This window comes from Somniosus microcephalus, unplaced genomic scaffold, assembly GCF_052327205.1.
Source record: "Somniosus microcephalus isolate GS21.2 unplaced genomic scaffold, FLI_Smic_1.0 scaffold114, whole genome shotgun sequence".
Lineage (NCBI taxonomy): Eukaryota > Metazoa > Chordata > Chondrichthyes > Squaliformes > Somniosidae > Somniosus > Somniosus microcephalus.
The window spans coordinates 112576-128156 of NW_028225301.1; the positions used below are offsets into that span (position 1 = coordinate 112576).

At 46.6% G+C, this 15581-nt stretch overlaps 1 protein-coding gene across 1 annotated transcript; it reads right to left on the reverse strand.

Moving 5' to 3' along the window:
* Window positions 1–4652: 4652 nt before the first annotated feature.
* On the reverse strand, window positions 4653–8169 carry LOC147082747 (myb-related transcription factor, partner of profilin-like). The gene is made up of 3 exons (XM_085980342.1): window positions 6764–8169; window positions 6321–6483; window positions 4653–6161 (listed from the first exon to the last, which is right to left on the reverse strand). Exons 1-3 carry the CDS (start codon window positions 6998–7000, stop codon window positions 5941–5943), a joined length of 621 nt encoding a protein of 206 aa, XP_085836468.1. The 5' UTR covers window positions 7001–8169; the 3' UTR covers window positions 4653–5940.
* Window positions 8170–15581: the final 7412 nt, after the last annotated feature.

A 15581-nucleotide genomic window follows, 5' to 3' on the forward strand; every position in this document is an offset into this window, starting at 1 on the left:
AGGAGTCCCCTTTAAATAGCGCCCCCCGCACCCCGCAGCGACTGGGAACCGTTCCCCTCTACCAGTCGCTGGGGGCGCCAGGCGCAAATAAGGGCGGCGCCACTGAAGTTCCGGTTTGGGGCGCACAAAGGGCGTTGCACGATGAAATGACGTCAGGTTCTGCGCGCGCAGCTGAGCGCGCGCAAAGACTTTGCGCCGACGCTAAATCTCTAGTGAAGTTGGGGAAAGGCGCAGATCGCGCTGCGCCCGGCTGCTAGCCGCCTAGCACCCAACATCTCCTCCTCCTAAGGCGCTACCGGCTGGCGCAAGCAACTGAATTTCTAGGCCCCTGTCTCTGTTTATATTAAACTACGCCCTGTCTCTGATTATATTACACTAGACCTTCTCTCTGTTTATATTACACTAGACTCTGTCTCTGTTTGTATTACACTAGGCCCTGTCTCTGTTAATGTTACACTTGACCCTGTCTCTGTTTCTATTACACTAGACCCTTTCTCTGTTTATATTACGCTAGACGCTGCTTCTGTTTATATTACACTAGACCCTGTCTCGGTTTTATTACACTAGACCCTGTCTCTGTTTATATTAAACTAGACCCTTTCTCTGTTTATATTACACTAGACCCAGTCTCTGTTTATATTACACTGGACCCTGTCTCTGTTTATATTAAACTATGCCCTATCTCTGTTTATATTACACTGGTCCCTGTCTCTGTTTATATTAAACTGGGCCCTGACTCTGTTTAAATTAAACTAGGCCCTGTCTCTGTTTATATTACACTAGACCCTGTCTCTGTTTATATTAAACTAGGCCCTGTCTCTGTATATATTAAACTAGGCCCTGTCTCTGTTTATATTAAACTAGGCCCTATCTCTGTTTATTTTAAACTAGGCCCTTTCTCTGTTTATATTACACTAGACCCTGTCTCTGTTTATATTGCACTAGACCCTGTCTCAGCTAATATTACACTAGACCCTGTCTCTGTTTATATTACACTAGACCCTGTCTCTGGTAATATTACACTAGACCCTGTCTCTGTTTATATTACACTAGGCCCTGTCTCTGTTTATATTACACTAAAGCCTGTCTCTGTTTATATTACACGAGACCCTGTCTCTGTTTATATTAAACTAGACTCTGTCTCTGTTTATGTTACACTAGACTCCGTCTCTGTTTATATTACACTGTACCCTGTCTCTGTTTATATTACTCTAGAGGCTGTCTCTGTTTATATTACACTAGACCCTGTCTCTGTTTATATTACACTAGACCCTGTCTCTGTTTATATTACACTAGACCCTGTCTCAGCTAATATTACACTGGACACTGTCTCTTTTTATATTACGCTACACCCTGTCTCAGTTTATATTACGCTGGATCCTGTCTTTGTTTATATTACACTAGACACTGTCTCTGTTTATATTACACTGGACGCTGTCCCTGTTTATATCAAACTAGGCCCCGTCAGTGTTTATATTACACTACCCCCGTCTCTGTTTATATTACACTAGACCTTGTCTCTGTTTATATTACACTAGGCCCTGTCTCTGTTTATATTAAACTAGACTCTGTCTCTGTTTATGTTACACTAGACTCCATCTCTGTTTATATTACACTGTACCCTATCTCTGTTTATATTATTCTAGAGGCTGTCTCTGTTTATATTACACTAGACCCTGTCTCTATTTTTATTACACTAGAAGCTGTCTCTGTTTATATGACACTAGACCCTGTCTCTGTTTATAGTACACTCGGCCCTGTCTCTGTTTATATTACACTAGAACCTGCCTCTGTTTATATTACACTAGAACCTGTCTCTGATTACATTAAACTAGACTCTGTCTCTGTTTATGTTGCACTATACTCTGTCTCTGTTTATGTTACACTAGACCCTGTCTCTGTTTGTTGTACACTAGACGCTGCCTCTCTTTATATTACACTAGACCCTGTCTCTGTTTTTATTACACTAGACCCTGTCTCTGTTTATATGACACTAGACCCTGTCTCTGTTTATATTACACTCGGCCCTGTCTCTGTTTATATTACACTAAACTAGACCCTGCCTCTATTTATATTACACTAGAACCTGTCTCTGTTTACATTAAACTAGACTTTGTCTCTGTTTATTTTCCACTAGTCTCCGTCTCTGTTTATATTACACTGTACCCTGTCTCTGTTTATATTACACTAGAGGCTGTCTCTGTTTATATTACACTAGACCCTGTCACTGTTTAAATTATGCTCAACCCTGTCTCTGTTTATATTACACTATACCGTGTCTCAGTTTATATTGCACTGGACCCTGTCTCTGTTTATATTATGCTAGACCATGTCTCTGTTTATATTACACTGGGCCCTGTCTCTGTTTATATTAAACTAGGCCCTCTCCATGTTTATATTAATCTAGGCCCTCTCTCTGTTTATATTAAACTAGGCCCTGTCTCTGTTTATATTACACTAGACCGTATCTCAATTTATATTAAACTAGACCCTTTCTCTGTTTATATTACACTAGACCTTTTCTCTGTTTATATTGAACTAGGCCCTGTCTCTGTTTATATTACACTAGACCTTCTCTCTGTTGGTATTACACTAGACCCTGTCTCTGTTTGTATTACTCTAGGCCCTGTCTCTGTTAATGTTACACTTGACCCTGTCTCTGTTTATACTACACTAGACCCTGTCTCTGTTTATATTACACTAGACGCTGCTTCTGTTTATATTACACTAGACCCTGTCTCTGCTTATATTACACTTGGCCCTGTCTTTGTTTATATTACACCAGACCCTATCTCTGTTTATATTACACTAGACCCTTTCTCTGTTTATATTACACTAGACCCAGTCTCTGTTTATATTACACCAGACCCTGTGGCCTAGAAATTCGGTTGGTAGCGCCGGCGTTGAGCGCCTAAAGAGACCTAGAATTGGGGCGATACCCTATGTTGGGGCGGTCGCTATGAAGTTGGTGACAACTCGCATATTGACTATACATTTAACGCCTGCGCTAAGTGTTTGCACGCGCCCGCGAGTGCAAGCAGATCATGACGTCATTTCAGTGTGCAACGCCTTTTAGGAGTGCCTGAGCGCATATTGGGTGGCGCCCGGAGCCTTAACGCCTAGCGCTATTAGTGACAGTTCGAGGGAGTGCTAGCCGGCCCTTCTCGGATTAGGGGGGCGCTATTTAAAGGGGACAGCTCTTGTGCAGAAGCTTCAGCAACTTGGCCTGCACATTGCGATCGTTGCTGGAGAGATTTGGCGAGCTACTGTGGAGCAGAGTTTTGGGAATTTAGCATTATAGTTCTTGGGACCTTCAAACCTGTCCAGAGCAGATGGAGCACTACACCTAACAGCCTTTTGACCAACTGGCATCGGAATGGGAGCTGCTTTGGAGGGCGACGGCCTCATGTCCGAACACTGTGAAGGGGCAGAGAGACGGCGGGAGAGAGGGCCTGAATTGGGAGGTCGGCCTATCCGACGGTATGCTGCGAGGGTCTTTAGGCAGCAGGTGTCAAGCCATGACATGTCGGAGGAGCAGTGTTTGGGAAGGCTCCGATTCTGGAGGGACATTGTTACTGATCTGTGCCACCTGCTTGGTCAGGATCTGCAGCCGTGTGAACGGTGCAGGACCTCTCTGTCCGTGTTCGCTAAGCTGACTGATGGCCTCAATTTTTATGCCAACGGATCCTTTCAGTCATCCATTGGGGACATTGCGACTATCGCTCAGGTTGCAGTCCACTGTTGCATCCGGCAAGTGACAGATGCCCTTTACAGGCAAAGGCGTCAATTCATGACCTTCCCTCTGACCCTGCACAAGCAGGCGGAGCGCGTGCAGGGTATCGCTTCTATTGCGGACTTCCCCATGGTGCAGGGGGCGACTAACAGCACACACGTGGCTTTGAGGGCACCATGCCAGCATCCTTAGGACTTCCGCAACCGCAAGGGGTTCCACTCCCTCAACGTGCAGCTGGTCTGTGAGCACCGCCAAATCATCATGGCAGTCAACGCGCATTTCCCAGGGTGCAGCCATGATGTCTTTATCCTGCGGTTGACCTCAGTTTGTGACCTTTTTGAGGGGCTGGCTCGAACACGAGGCTGGCTTACTGGGGACAAGGGCTATCCTCTCTGCTCATGGCTGATGACAACACTCCGTGTGGCCGACACCCTAGCAGAAGACCTGATCAACAGCGGCCATCAGGCGACCAGACACAGTGAACAGCACACTGTTGGTGCTCTCAAAAAGCGTTTCCGATGTCTGGAACTTTCGGGGGGGTCCCTGCAGTACTCGCCGGAGCAAGTGGGTCACATCGTCGTCATCTGCTGCATGCTCCACAACTTGGCGATTCGACGCACCCAGCCAATTCCACCTGTCCCTCAACGACCAGCAGAGCAGGTGGAGGAGGAGGAGGATGAGGAGGAGGAGGAAGAGCAGGCGGAGGAGGAGGAGGAGGAGGAAGAGCAGGCGGAGGAGGAGGATGAGGAGCAGGAAGATGGAAAGGCTCCTGAAAGTGGAAGGGCCATACGTCAGAGGCTCATCAGGACTCATTTCAAGACCCCTCTGTCGGAATGATGAGAGTCCTAACTCCTGCGCACTTTGGATGTTTGACGGCCTCTGAATGCCAGCATCACTGAAAGTAGTCACGTGCACCATGCCACATTGAAACTTTTGTTTATTGTCACAAAAGTCTTTCATTACAGCAAAACAACATCATGTCAACAGAAACCATAACTAACAAAATAACTGTGAACTCTTCAGCAAAGCCGCAAAATCAACAAACCTTCTGCAAATATAACAACAGGTGAGGGTGTCCTTGAATTTGGACAAAGAAACGTTTCAGCACCTCCCTCTACAACTGGCCCCTTGAGGGAGAACGACTTCTCTTTTGTGGCCGGCCCCTTCCCTCCCTGCTGCTCCTACATAATTGGACGCCAGTGGCGGGCTCAAGGCTGGGGGACGCCTGCTGACTGTGTGGAAGCGCAGAAGCCCCTGAGGGACGGCCTGGCCGACCTCTGGGCTTGGAGGGTGCGGATGCAGGATGCTTGATGTGACCATGGCTGGAAGCAGTGTGCCCTGCAGGTGGTGGCAGCTGCACTGCAGACGTCCCAGCGCTGGCATGTGCAATGGTCTCCTGCCGAGAGAGGACACCTGCACCATGGTCAGACGACACGCCGGCTATCTGAGGGGAGCGGCTCGGCTCATCTGCCACAATCGCATGCTCCACTGATTCCTGGCCTTGTATGGGACTGGAAGGGCCCGGGGTGATCCTCACTGATGCAGAGAGGGTGGCTGCAGTGAGAGATCGCGTTGCCTCAATCTGGGTGTGGACGAGCCCAGCAAGTGACTGCATGGCAACAGTGAGGACCTGTGTGCCAGGTGCCAGTGCTTCGGAGAAGCCCTGGACAGTTCTTTCCATTGACTCGGACAAGGCAGGTGCCGACCGCTCCACTGCCTCGGACAAGCCCTGGACAGACCTTTCCAGGGATTGTCCGAAGCCCTCAACAGTCCTTTCCATAGCGGCCTCAAAGCCCTGGACAGTCCTCTCCATTGTTGGGCCGAAGCCTTGGATAGTCCTCTCCATTGTTGGCCCGAAGCCCTGGATAGACCTGTCCATTGTTGCCCCGAAGCCCTAGATAGACTTGTCCATTGTTGCGCCGAAGCCCTGGATAGACTTGTCCATTGTTGCACCGAAGCCCTGGAGAGTCCTGTCCATTGTTGCCCCGAAGCCCTGGAGAGTCCTTTCCATTGTTGCCCCGAAGTCCAACATACTCTTAGTCAATGTATCTATTGACTGAGGCATCTTCTCCACTGCAGCCATCAGCTCCGTCTGTCTGAGCCGGGCCTGTTTGCTCATTTCACCCAGGCGACGCACCTCCTCTGCACTCTGAGCAGCAGTCATAACTACCTGCCTTGCCCTCCGGGGAGACGGTGGCCGAACTTGACTATCCCCTTGCGTTGCTGCATGCCGCTTGTTCCGGCAACTGGTTCATCCTCAGAGCCGCACCCCCCCCGCTCCCCTCCAGGGGACTACTATCCCCAGTCTGTAGATGTGCCCGCTCCCTGGATTCTGCAATGGCTGGTCCGGATTCCTCCTGCTCCTCGCCTCCGATGGCACTGGCACTGGCAGCTTCAGTGCGTTGAGCCCGAGTTGGTGCTGATTCATCTGAAAGCAGGGAGTTGGAAGAGTGGCTTTAGCAAAAGGACAGGTTTGCGGAAAGGCATGCCAGATTGCGGCAAGGCTCTGACATGGCTGCACACTGAGGAAGCATGCTGGCGGGGGGACCAAGTGGAAGGCAACAGGTGAAAAAGGTGAGAGACTTACCCTCGCTGTCGGAAATGGGGTCGGCAGATGCAGTGGTCACAGGACCAGGCAGACATCCTCCAAGAATCTGGTGCACTCTCTCCTCCAGATCCGTGAGAGGGACCACATGTGGAGGCCCGCCACCGGTTTGAAAGTGGTCCCTTCGCCTCGCCGCCAGCTTGGCCTGGAGAGGAAAGAAGGGGAAGTTGTGTTACATGAGGCCTTGAGACATCATCGCATGCCCCCATGGTGAAAGAGCCCTTACATGAGGCCTTGAGACATCATCGCATGCCCCCCATGGTGAAAGAGCCCTTACATGAGGCCTTGAGACATCTGTCCATGTGTGTGGCCAGAAAGGGCCATGGGTGCTTGCTGACAGATGGCCATTGGGGCATCATGGCAACAGAGTGCCCGAAGTCAGCTGCAGATGGAGGGAATCAGAAGTTTGCTAAACCATCACTCACCCTAACGATCCGTGTGAGGTCGTTGAATTTCTTCCTGCACTGAACAGGGGTCCTGGTCGCCATGCTGCTGGAGTTGACCCTCACAGCAACGTCCCTCCAAGATCTTCGGTAAGCCTTCTGATTCGGCCTTTTGCCATTGTCCGGATACAGGACATCTCGACGGCGCTCAACTGCAGCCACCAACTGGTCCAGAGCCTCAGTGCTGAAGTGCTTCGCTCTCTGTCTAACCTTCTCCATGCTCAACAAGTTTCTAATGCCAGAGAAGGGCGAGCGCCGATGCTGAGGCCTACAGGGCGTTGGGTGTGGCAGCTCAGGCTGACTGACCCACCCCTTTAAGAGCCGGCCGGCGCCTGGAAGTGTCGTGGTTTCCCGTAATTGAGATCACCTGCGCTGCGCCCGTCCGCGTCGATATTGAGTAGCGCCTGAACTTTTGCGCCTTCGGAGCACCGTGCAATGGCTGATTTAACGCATCAATCCCCTTTGGGGGTGATGCAACCCAATATGTCTCCAGGCAGCGATAAGTTTTGTCTGGCTATAAACTATGCGCACCGCCAGTTCTACCGCCTCAAGCGGGGCTATACCCAATTTCTAGGCCGGTCTCTGTTTATATTACACTAGACCCTGTTTCTGTTTATATTAAATAGACCCTGTCTCATTTTATATTACACTGGACCCTGTTTCAGTTTATATTACACTGGACCCTGTCTCTGTTTATATTAGACTATACCCTGTCTCAGTTTATATTACACTGGACCCTGTCTCTGTTTATATTACTCTAGATATTGTCTCTGTTTATATTACACTGGACCCTGTCTCTGTTTATATTAAACTAGGCCCTGTCACTTTATATTACACTAGCCCTTGTCTCTGTTTATATTATACGAGACGCTGTCTCTGTTTATATTAAACTAGGCCCTGTCTCTGTTTATATTACACTGGACCCTGTCTCTGTTTATATTAAACTAGGCCCTGTCTCTGTTTATATTAAACTAGGCACTGTCACTGTTTATATTACACTAGCCCCTGTCTCTGTTTATATTATACTAGACGGTGTATCTGTTTATATTAATCTAGGCCCTGTCTCTGTTTATATTACACTGAATCCTGTCTCTGTTTATATTAAACTAGGCCCTGTCTCTGTTTATGTTAAACTAGGCCCTGTCTCTTTTTATATTACACTGGACCATGTCTCTGTTTATATTAAACTAGGCCCTGTCTCTGTATATATTAAACCACGCCCTGTCTCTGTTTATAATAAACTAGGCACTGTCTCTGTTTATGTTAAACTAGGCCCTTTCTCTGTTTATATTACACTAGACCCTGTCTCTGTTTATATTAAACTAGACTCTGTCTCTGTTTATGTTACACTAGACTCCGTCTCTGTTTATATTACACTGTACCTTTCTCAGTTTATATTACACTAGAGGCTGTCTCTGTTCATATTACACTAGACCCTGTCTCTGTTTATCTTAAACTAGGCCCTTTCTCTGTTTATATTACACTAGACCCTGTGTCTCTTCATATTACACTAGACACTGTCTCTGTTTATATTAAACCAGACCCCGTCTCAGCTAATATTACACTGGACCCTGTCTCTGTTAATATTACACTATACCCTGCCTCAGTTTATATTACACTGGACCATGTCTTTGTTTATATTACACTTGAACCTGTCTCTGTTGATAGTAAACTAGACCCTGTCTCTGTTTATATGACACTAGACCCTGTCTTTGTTTATATTACACTAGGCCCTGTCTCTGTTTATATTACACTAGAACCTGTCTCTGTTGATATTAAACTAGACACTGTCTCTGTTTATGTTGCAATCAACTCCGTCTCTGTTTATATTACACTAGGCCCTGTCTCTGTTTATATTACACTAGACCCTGTCTCTGTTTATATTGCACTAGACCCTGTCTCTGTTTATATTCCACTGAACCCTGTCGCTGTTTATATTATGCTCAACCCTGTCTCTGTTTATATTACACTGGACCCTGTCTCTGTTTAAATCACACTAGACGCTGCCTCTGTTTATATTACACTAGACCCTGTCACTGTTTTTATTACACTAGACACTGTCTCTGTTTATAATACACTAGACCCTGTCTCTGTTTATATTACACCAGACCCTGTCGCTGTTTATATTAAACTAGACTCTGTCTCTGTTTATGTTACACTGTACCCTGTCTCTGTTTATATTAAACTAGGCCCTGTCTCTGTTTATATTACACTAGACCCTGTCTCTGTTTATATTACACGATAAGCTGTTCTGTTTATATTACACTAGACCCTGTCTCTGTTTATATTACACTAGACCCTGTCTCTGTTTATATTACACGAGACCGTATCACAGTTTATTTTACACTGGACCCTTTCTCTGTTTACATTACACGAGACCCTGTCTCTGTTTGTATTATACTAGGCCCTGTCTCTGTTAATATTACACTTGACCCTGTCTCTGTTTATATTACACTAGACCATGTCTCTGTTTATATTACACTAGCGCTGCTTCTTTTTATATTACACTAGACCCTGTCTCTGTTTATATTACACTAGGCCCTGTCGTTGTTTATATTACACTAGATCCTGCCTCTGTTTATATTAAACTAGGCCCTGTCTCTGTTTATGTTAAACTAGGCCCTGTCTCTGTTTATATTACACTGGACCATGTCTCTGTTTATATTAAACGAGGCCCTGTCTCTGTATATATTAAACCACGCCCTTTCTCTGTTTATAATAAACTAGGCACTGTCTCTCTTTATGTTAAACTAGGCCCTTTCTCTGTTTATATTACACTAGACCCTGTCTCTGTTTATATTAAACTAGACTCTGTCTCTGTTTATGTTACACTAGACTCCGTCTCTGTTTATATTACACTGTACCTTTCTCTGTTTATATTACACTAGAGGCTGTCTCTGTTTATATTACACTAGACCCTGTCTCTGTTTATCTTAAACTAGGCCCTTTCTCTGTTTATATTACACTAGACCCTGTCTCTGTTTATATTACACTGGACCCTCTCTCTGATTATATTAAACTAGGCCCTGTCTCTGTTTATATTAAACTAGGCCCAGTCTCTGTTTATATTAAACTAGACCCTGTCTCTGTTTATATTAAACTAGGCCCTGTCTCTGTATATATTAAACTAGGCCTTGACTGTTTATATTAAACTAGGCCGTCTCTGTGTATGTTAATCTAGGCCCTGTCTCTGTTTGTATTACACTAGACCTTCTGTCTGTTTACATTACACTGGACCCTGTCTCAGTTTATCTTAAACTAGGCCCTTTCTCTGTTTATATTAAACTAGACCCTGTCTCTGTTTATATTACACTAGACCCTGTCTCAGTTTATATTCCACTGAACCCTGTCGCTGATAATATTATGCTCGACCCTGTCACTGTTTATATTACACTGGACCCTGTCTCGGTTTATAATACACTAGACCGTATCTCAGTTTGTATTTCACTAGACCTTTTCTCTGTTTATATTACATGAGACCCTGTCTCTGCTGATATTTCACTCGGCCCTGTCTCAGTTTATATTACACTAGACCCTGTCTCTGTTTATATTACATTAGACCGTATCTCAGTTTATATTACACTGGACCCTTTCTCTGTTTATATTACACTAGACCCGCTCTCTGTTTGTATTAAACTAGGCCCTGTCTCTGTTAATATTACATTTGACCCTGTCTCTGTTTATATTACACTAGACCCTGTCTCTGTTTATATTACACTCGGCGCTGCTTCTTTTTATATTACACTAGGCCCTGTCGCTGTTTATATTACACTGGACCCTGTCTCTGATTATGTTATACTAGGCCCTGTCTCTGTTTATATTAAACTAGACCCTGTCTCTGTTTTTATTAAACTTGGCCCTGTCTCTGTGTATGTTAATCTAGGCCCTGTCTCTGTTTATATTACACTAGACCCTGTCTCAGTTTATATTCCACTGAACCCTGTCGCTGTTTATATTATGCTCAACCCTGTCTCTGTTTATATTACACTGGACCCTGTCACGGTTTATAATACACTAGGCCCTGTCTCTGTTTATATTACACTAGACCGTATCTCAGTTTGTATTTCACTCGACCTTTTCTCTGTTAATATTGCACTAGACCCTGTCTCTGTTTATATTACACTAGACGCTGCTTCTGTTTATATTAAACTAGGCCCTGTCACTGTTTATATTACACTAGCCCTTGTCTCTGTTTATATTATACCAGAAGCTGTCTCTGTTTATGTTAAACTAGGCCCTGTCTCTGTTTATATTAAGCTAGGCCCTGTCTCTGTATATATTAAACTAGGCCCTGTCTCTGTTTATATTAAACTAGCCCCTGTCTCTGTTTATGTTAAAGTAGACCCTGTCTCTGTTTATATTACACTAGACCCTTTCTCAGTTTATATTACACTCAACCCTGTCTCTGTTTATATTACACGAGACCCTGTCTCTGTTTTTATTACACTAGACCCTGTCTCAGTTTATATTGCACTACGCCATATCGCTGTTAATATTACACTTGACCCTGTCTCTGTTTATATTACACTAGACCCTGTCTCTGTTTTTATTACACTAGACCCTGCCTCAGTTTATATTGCACTACGCCATATCGCTGTTAATATTACACTGGACACTGTCTCAGTTTATATTACACTCGACCCTGGCTCCGCTTATCTTACACTGGACCCTGTCTCTGTTTATATTACACTAGACACTGTCTCTGTTTATATTATACTGGACCCTGTCTCTGTTTATATTAAACTAGGCCCTGTCAGTGTTTATATTACACTAGCCCCTGTCTCTGTTTATGTTATACTAGACGCTGGCCTAGAAATTGGGTTGGGGCGCCAAGTGGCGCAAAAGTCGGCTGAGCGCAGGATTTAGACCAGCGATCGGTGTGATACCGATCGCCAGAAATACAGTTTCAGTGCCCCTCGAGGGAGACGGGGCGAGGCTCGAGGCGCTCCTCGTCCCTCTTAGGGCGCTGTAACTGATTATCGCAGCGCAACGTGCCACAGCGCCACACGCTGCAGCATGGCACGCTGCGGTACTGCAGGCCTTCCTCCCACTGTTAAGGGGGAGGTGCCTGCAACAGCTCGATCCCCGATCGCGAGTGCCGGTAAATGAGCCCGGCACCAAGGAGAAGTTTCGGGCTCTCGGGAAACAGCCGGCAATGCCGCGGGGGGGCGGGGTTAGGAGGCCGGGGACGGAGATGCTGGCAGGCAGCCGCCCCGCACCTCCACCTTAACTTGCGCCGCTGCCGGCACAGTAAGGCCCCATGAACCGGGCGCGGGTAGCGAGCGGCGCAACTGCGGCGTTCGCTACCAAATATCGTGAACGGGGCATGAATGGGGCGCTGCGCACACCGATGACGTCATCGGTGGCAGCGCAGCGCAAATGCCTAACGCCACCATTAGAGCCCCTGCTGAATATCGCCGGAGACGCAGCCAGTGGTGCTACAGCCACTGACTGTCTCTTTAGGCACTAACAGGTGGCGCTACTCACCCAATTTCTCCCCCCCGTCTCTGTTTATATTAAACTAGGCCCTGTCTCTGTTTATATTAAAGTAGACCCTGTCTCTGTTTATATTACACTCGACCCTGTCTCTGTTTATATTACACTGGACCCTGTCTCTGTTTATATTACACTCGACCCTGTCTCAGTTCATATCACACTGGACACTGTCTCAGTTTATATTAAACTAGGCCGTGTCTCTGTTTATATTAAACTAGGCCCTGTCTCTGTTTATATTACACTAGACCCTGTCTCTGTTTATCTTACACTAGGCTCTGTCTCTGTGTATATTACACGAGACCCTGTCTCTGTTTATCTTACACTAGACCCTGTCTCTGTTTATATTACACTAGACCCTGTCTCTGTTCTTTTTACACTCGACCCTGTCTCTGTTCATATTACTCTAGACCCCATCTCTGTTTATATTACACTAGACTCCGTCTCAGTTTATATTTCACTCGGCCCTGTCTCTGTTTATGTTACACTAGACCCTTTCTCTGTTTATATTAAACTCGGCCCTGTCTCTGTTTATATTACACAAGACCCTGCCTCTGTTTATATTACACTTGACCCAGTCTCTGTTTATATTACATCAGACCCTGTCTCTGTTTATATTACTCTAGACCCTGTCTCAGTTTCTATTACACTGGGCCCTGTCTCAGTTTATGTTACACTGGACCCTGTCTCTGTTTATATTATACTCAGCCCTATCTCTGTTTATCTTACAATAGCCCCAGATGCTGTTTATATTACACTAGTCCCTGTCTCTGTTAATATTACACTGGGCCCTGTCTCTGTTAATATTACTCTACACCCTGTCTCAGTTTATCTTATACTAGACCCTGTCTCTGTTTATAATACACTAGACCCTGTCTCTCTTTATATTACACTGGGCCCTGTCTCTGTTAATATTACACTAGACCCTGCCTCTGTGTATATTATACTCGGCGCTGTCTCTGATTATATTACATTAGGCCCTGTCTCTGTTTATATTACACGAGACCTTCTCTCCGTTTATATTACACGAGACCCTGTCTCTGTTGATATTACACTAGATGCTGTCTCTGTTTCTATTACACTAGACCCTGTCTCTGTTAATGTTACACTAGAACCTGTCTCTGTTAATGTTACACTACACCCTGTCTCTGTTTATATTACACTAGCTGGGGAGCTCCGCGTTGCGAGGGCAATTTTGGGGCGCTTGGTCTCCCTGCCCCTGTGTGTCCCCCCTCTCCCTGTCATGTCCTCTCCCTGTCCTATCCCTCCCTCCCTCCCATGTCCTCTCCCAGTCCTATCCCTCCCCTGTCTCCCTCCCTCCCCTGTCTCCCTCCCACCCTCCCCTGTCTCCCTGCCTCCCTCCCCTCACCTACCCTCACCTACCCCCTCCCCCACTCCGCTCTGTCCCTCTCTCCGGTCCCTCCCCCTGCCTAGCGCCTGAGGTCCGGTGCCGTTGCAATAGCGGCCGGGCCGTGACGGACCGGAGCTGAGGTCCCCCGCGTATCGCGCGGCTGATGGACGGCCGCTGTGGGCGGGCGGCGCATGCGCGGTCAGTGCGGGCGGCGCGAGCCCCCCGCGAGTTCCTGAGGCTCGCCCCCCCCGCGATTTCCTGAGGATCTCCCCACCCCCCCCGCGATTTCGCGAGGCTCCCCCCCTCGCGATTTCCCGAGGCTCTCCCACCCCCGCGATTTCCCAAGGCTCTCCCCCCCCCCGCGATTTCCCGAGGCTCTCCTCCCCCCGCGATTCCCCGAGGCTCTCCCCCCCCCGCGATTTCCCGAGGCTCTCTTCCCCCCCTCGCGATTTCCCGAGGCTCTCCCCCCCTATTAAATTGTTATTTAATTCCCTAACACATCATTAAAATATTTACCTTAGTTCCCTAACACACAGAAAGTGTGGGGGAAAAAATTGTGAAAAATCAAGATGACGGCCACTCACCTTGGTTCAGAAGGATAAGGCCCGCCCACACACGCACCGAATGGTCGAGCGGTCAGGTCACCGAAGCGTAGGATTGGTCAATCGTCGAGTCACTCGACACTCAACTGGAGGAAGGAACCCGCCGTCCGATTGGTGGAACTCGACGTCACACGGTCGCTAATGAGATGCTAATGAGCGGAATGCTGAATGTTTTCGGGATACCGCGGGCGGGATTTTTGTCCGGCCGAAACGTAAATACACCTATGACCGGTCCAGAATCGCAAGCTTTCTTTTGAGGTGACGCGCGCGTCGGTACGCTCTGTAACTTTCAAACGTATAGAGAACGGACAGACAGACATCGGGACAGACAGAAGAGCCGCTTTATATATATAGATTAGGCCCTGTCTCTGTTTATGTTCCACTGAACGCTGTCTCTGTTTATATTCCACTGAACCCTGTCTCTATTTATATTACACTAGACCCTGTCTCAGTTAATATTACACTCGAACCTGTCTCTGTTTATATTACTCTAGACCCTGTCTCTGTTTATATTACACTGGACCCTGTCTCTGTTTATATTACCCTCGACCCTGTCTCAGTTGATATCACACTGGACACTGTCTCAGTTTATATTAAACTAGGCCCTGTCTCTGTTTATATTAAACTAGGCCCTGTCTCTGTTTGTATTACACGAGACTCCGTCTCAGTTTATATTTCACTAGGCACTGTCTCTGTTCTTTTTACACTCAACCCTGTCTCTGTTCATATTAGTCTAGACCCCATCTCTGTTTATATTACACTAGACTCCGTCTCAGTTTATATTTCACTAGGCACTGTCTCTCTTTATGTTACACTAGACCCTTTCTCTGTTTATATTAAACTAGGCCCTGTTTCTGTTTATATTACACAAGACCCTGCCTCTGTTTATATTACACTTGACCCTGTCTCTGTTTATATTACAGTAGACCCTGTCTGTGTTTATATTACTATAGACCCTGTCTCAGTTTCTATTACACTGGGCCCTGTCTCAGTTTATGTTATACTGGACCCTGTCTCTGTTTATATTATACTCAGCCCTATCTCTGTTTATCTTACATTAGCCCCAGACGCTGTTTAAATTACACTAGTCCCTGTCTCTGTTAATATTACACTGGGCCCTGTCTCTGTTAATATTACTCTACACCCTGTCTCAGTTTATCTTATACTAGACCCTGTCTCTGTTTATAATACACTAGACCCTGTCTCTCTTTATATTACACTGGGTCCTGTCTCTGTTAATATTACACTCGACCCTGCCTCTGTGTATATTATACTCGGCGCTGTCTCTGCTTATATTACATTAGGCCCTGACTCTGTTTATATTAAACTAGGCCCTGTCTCTGTTTATATTACA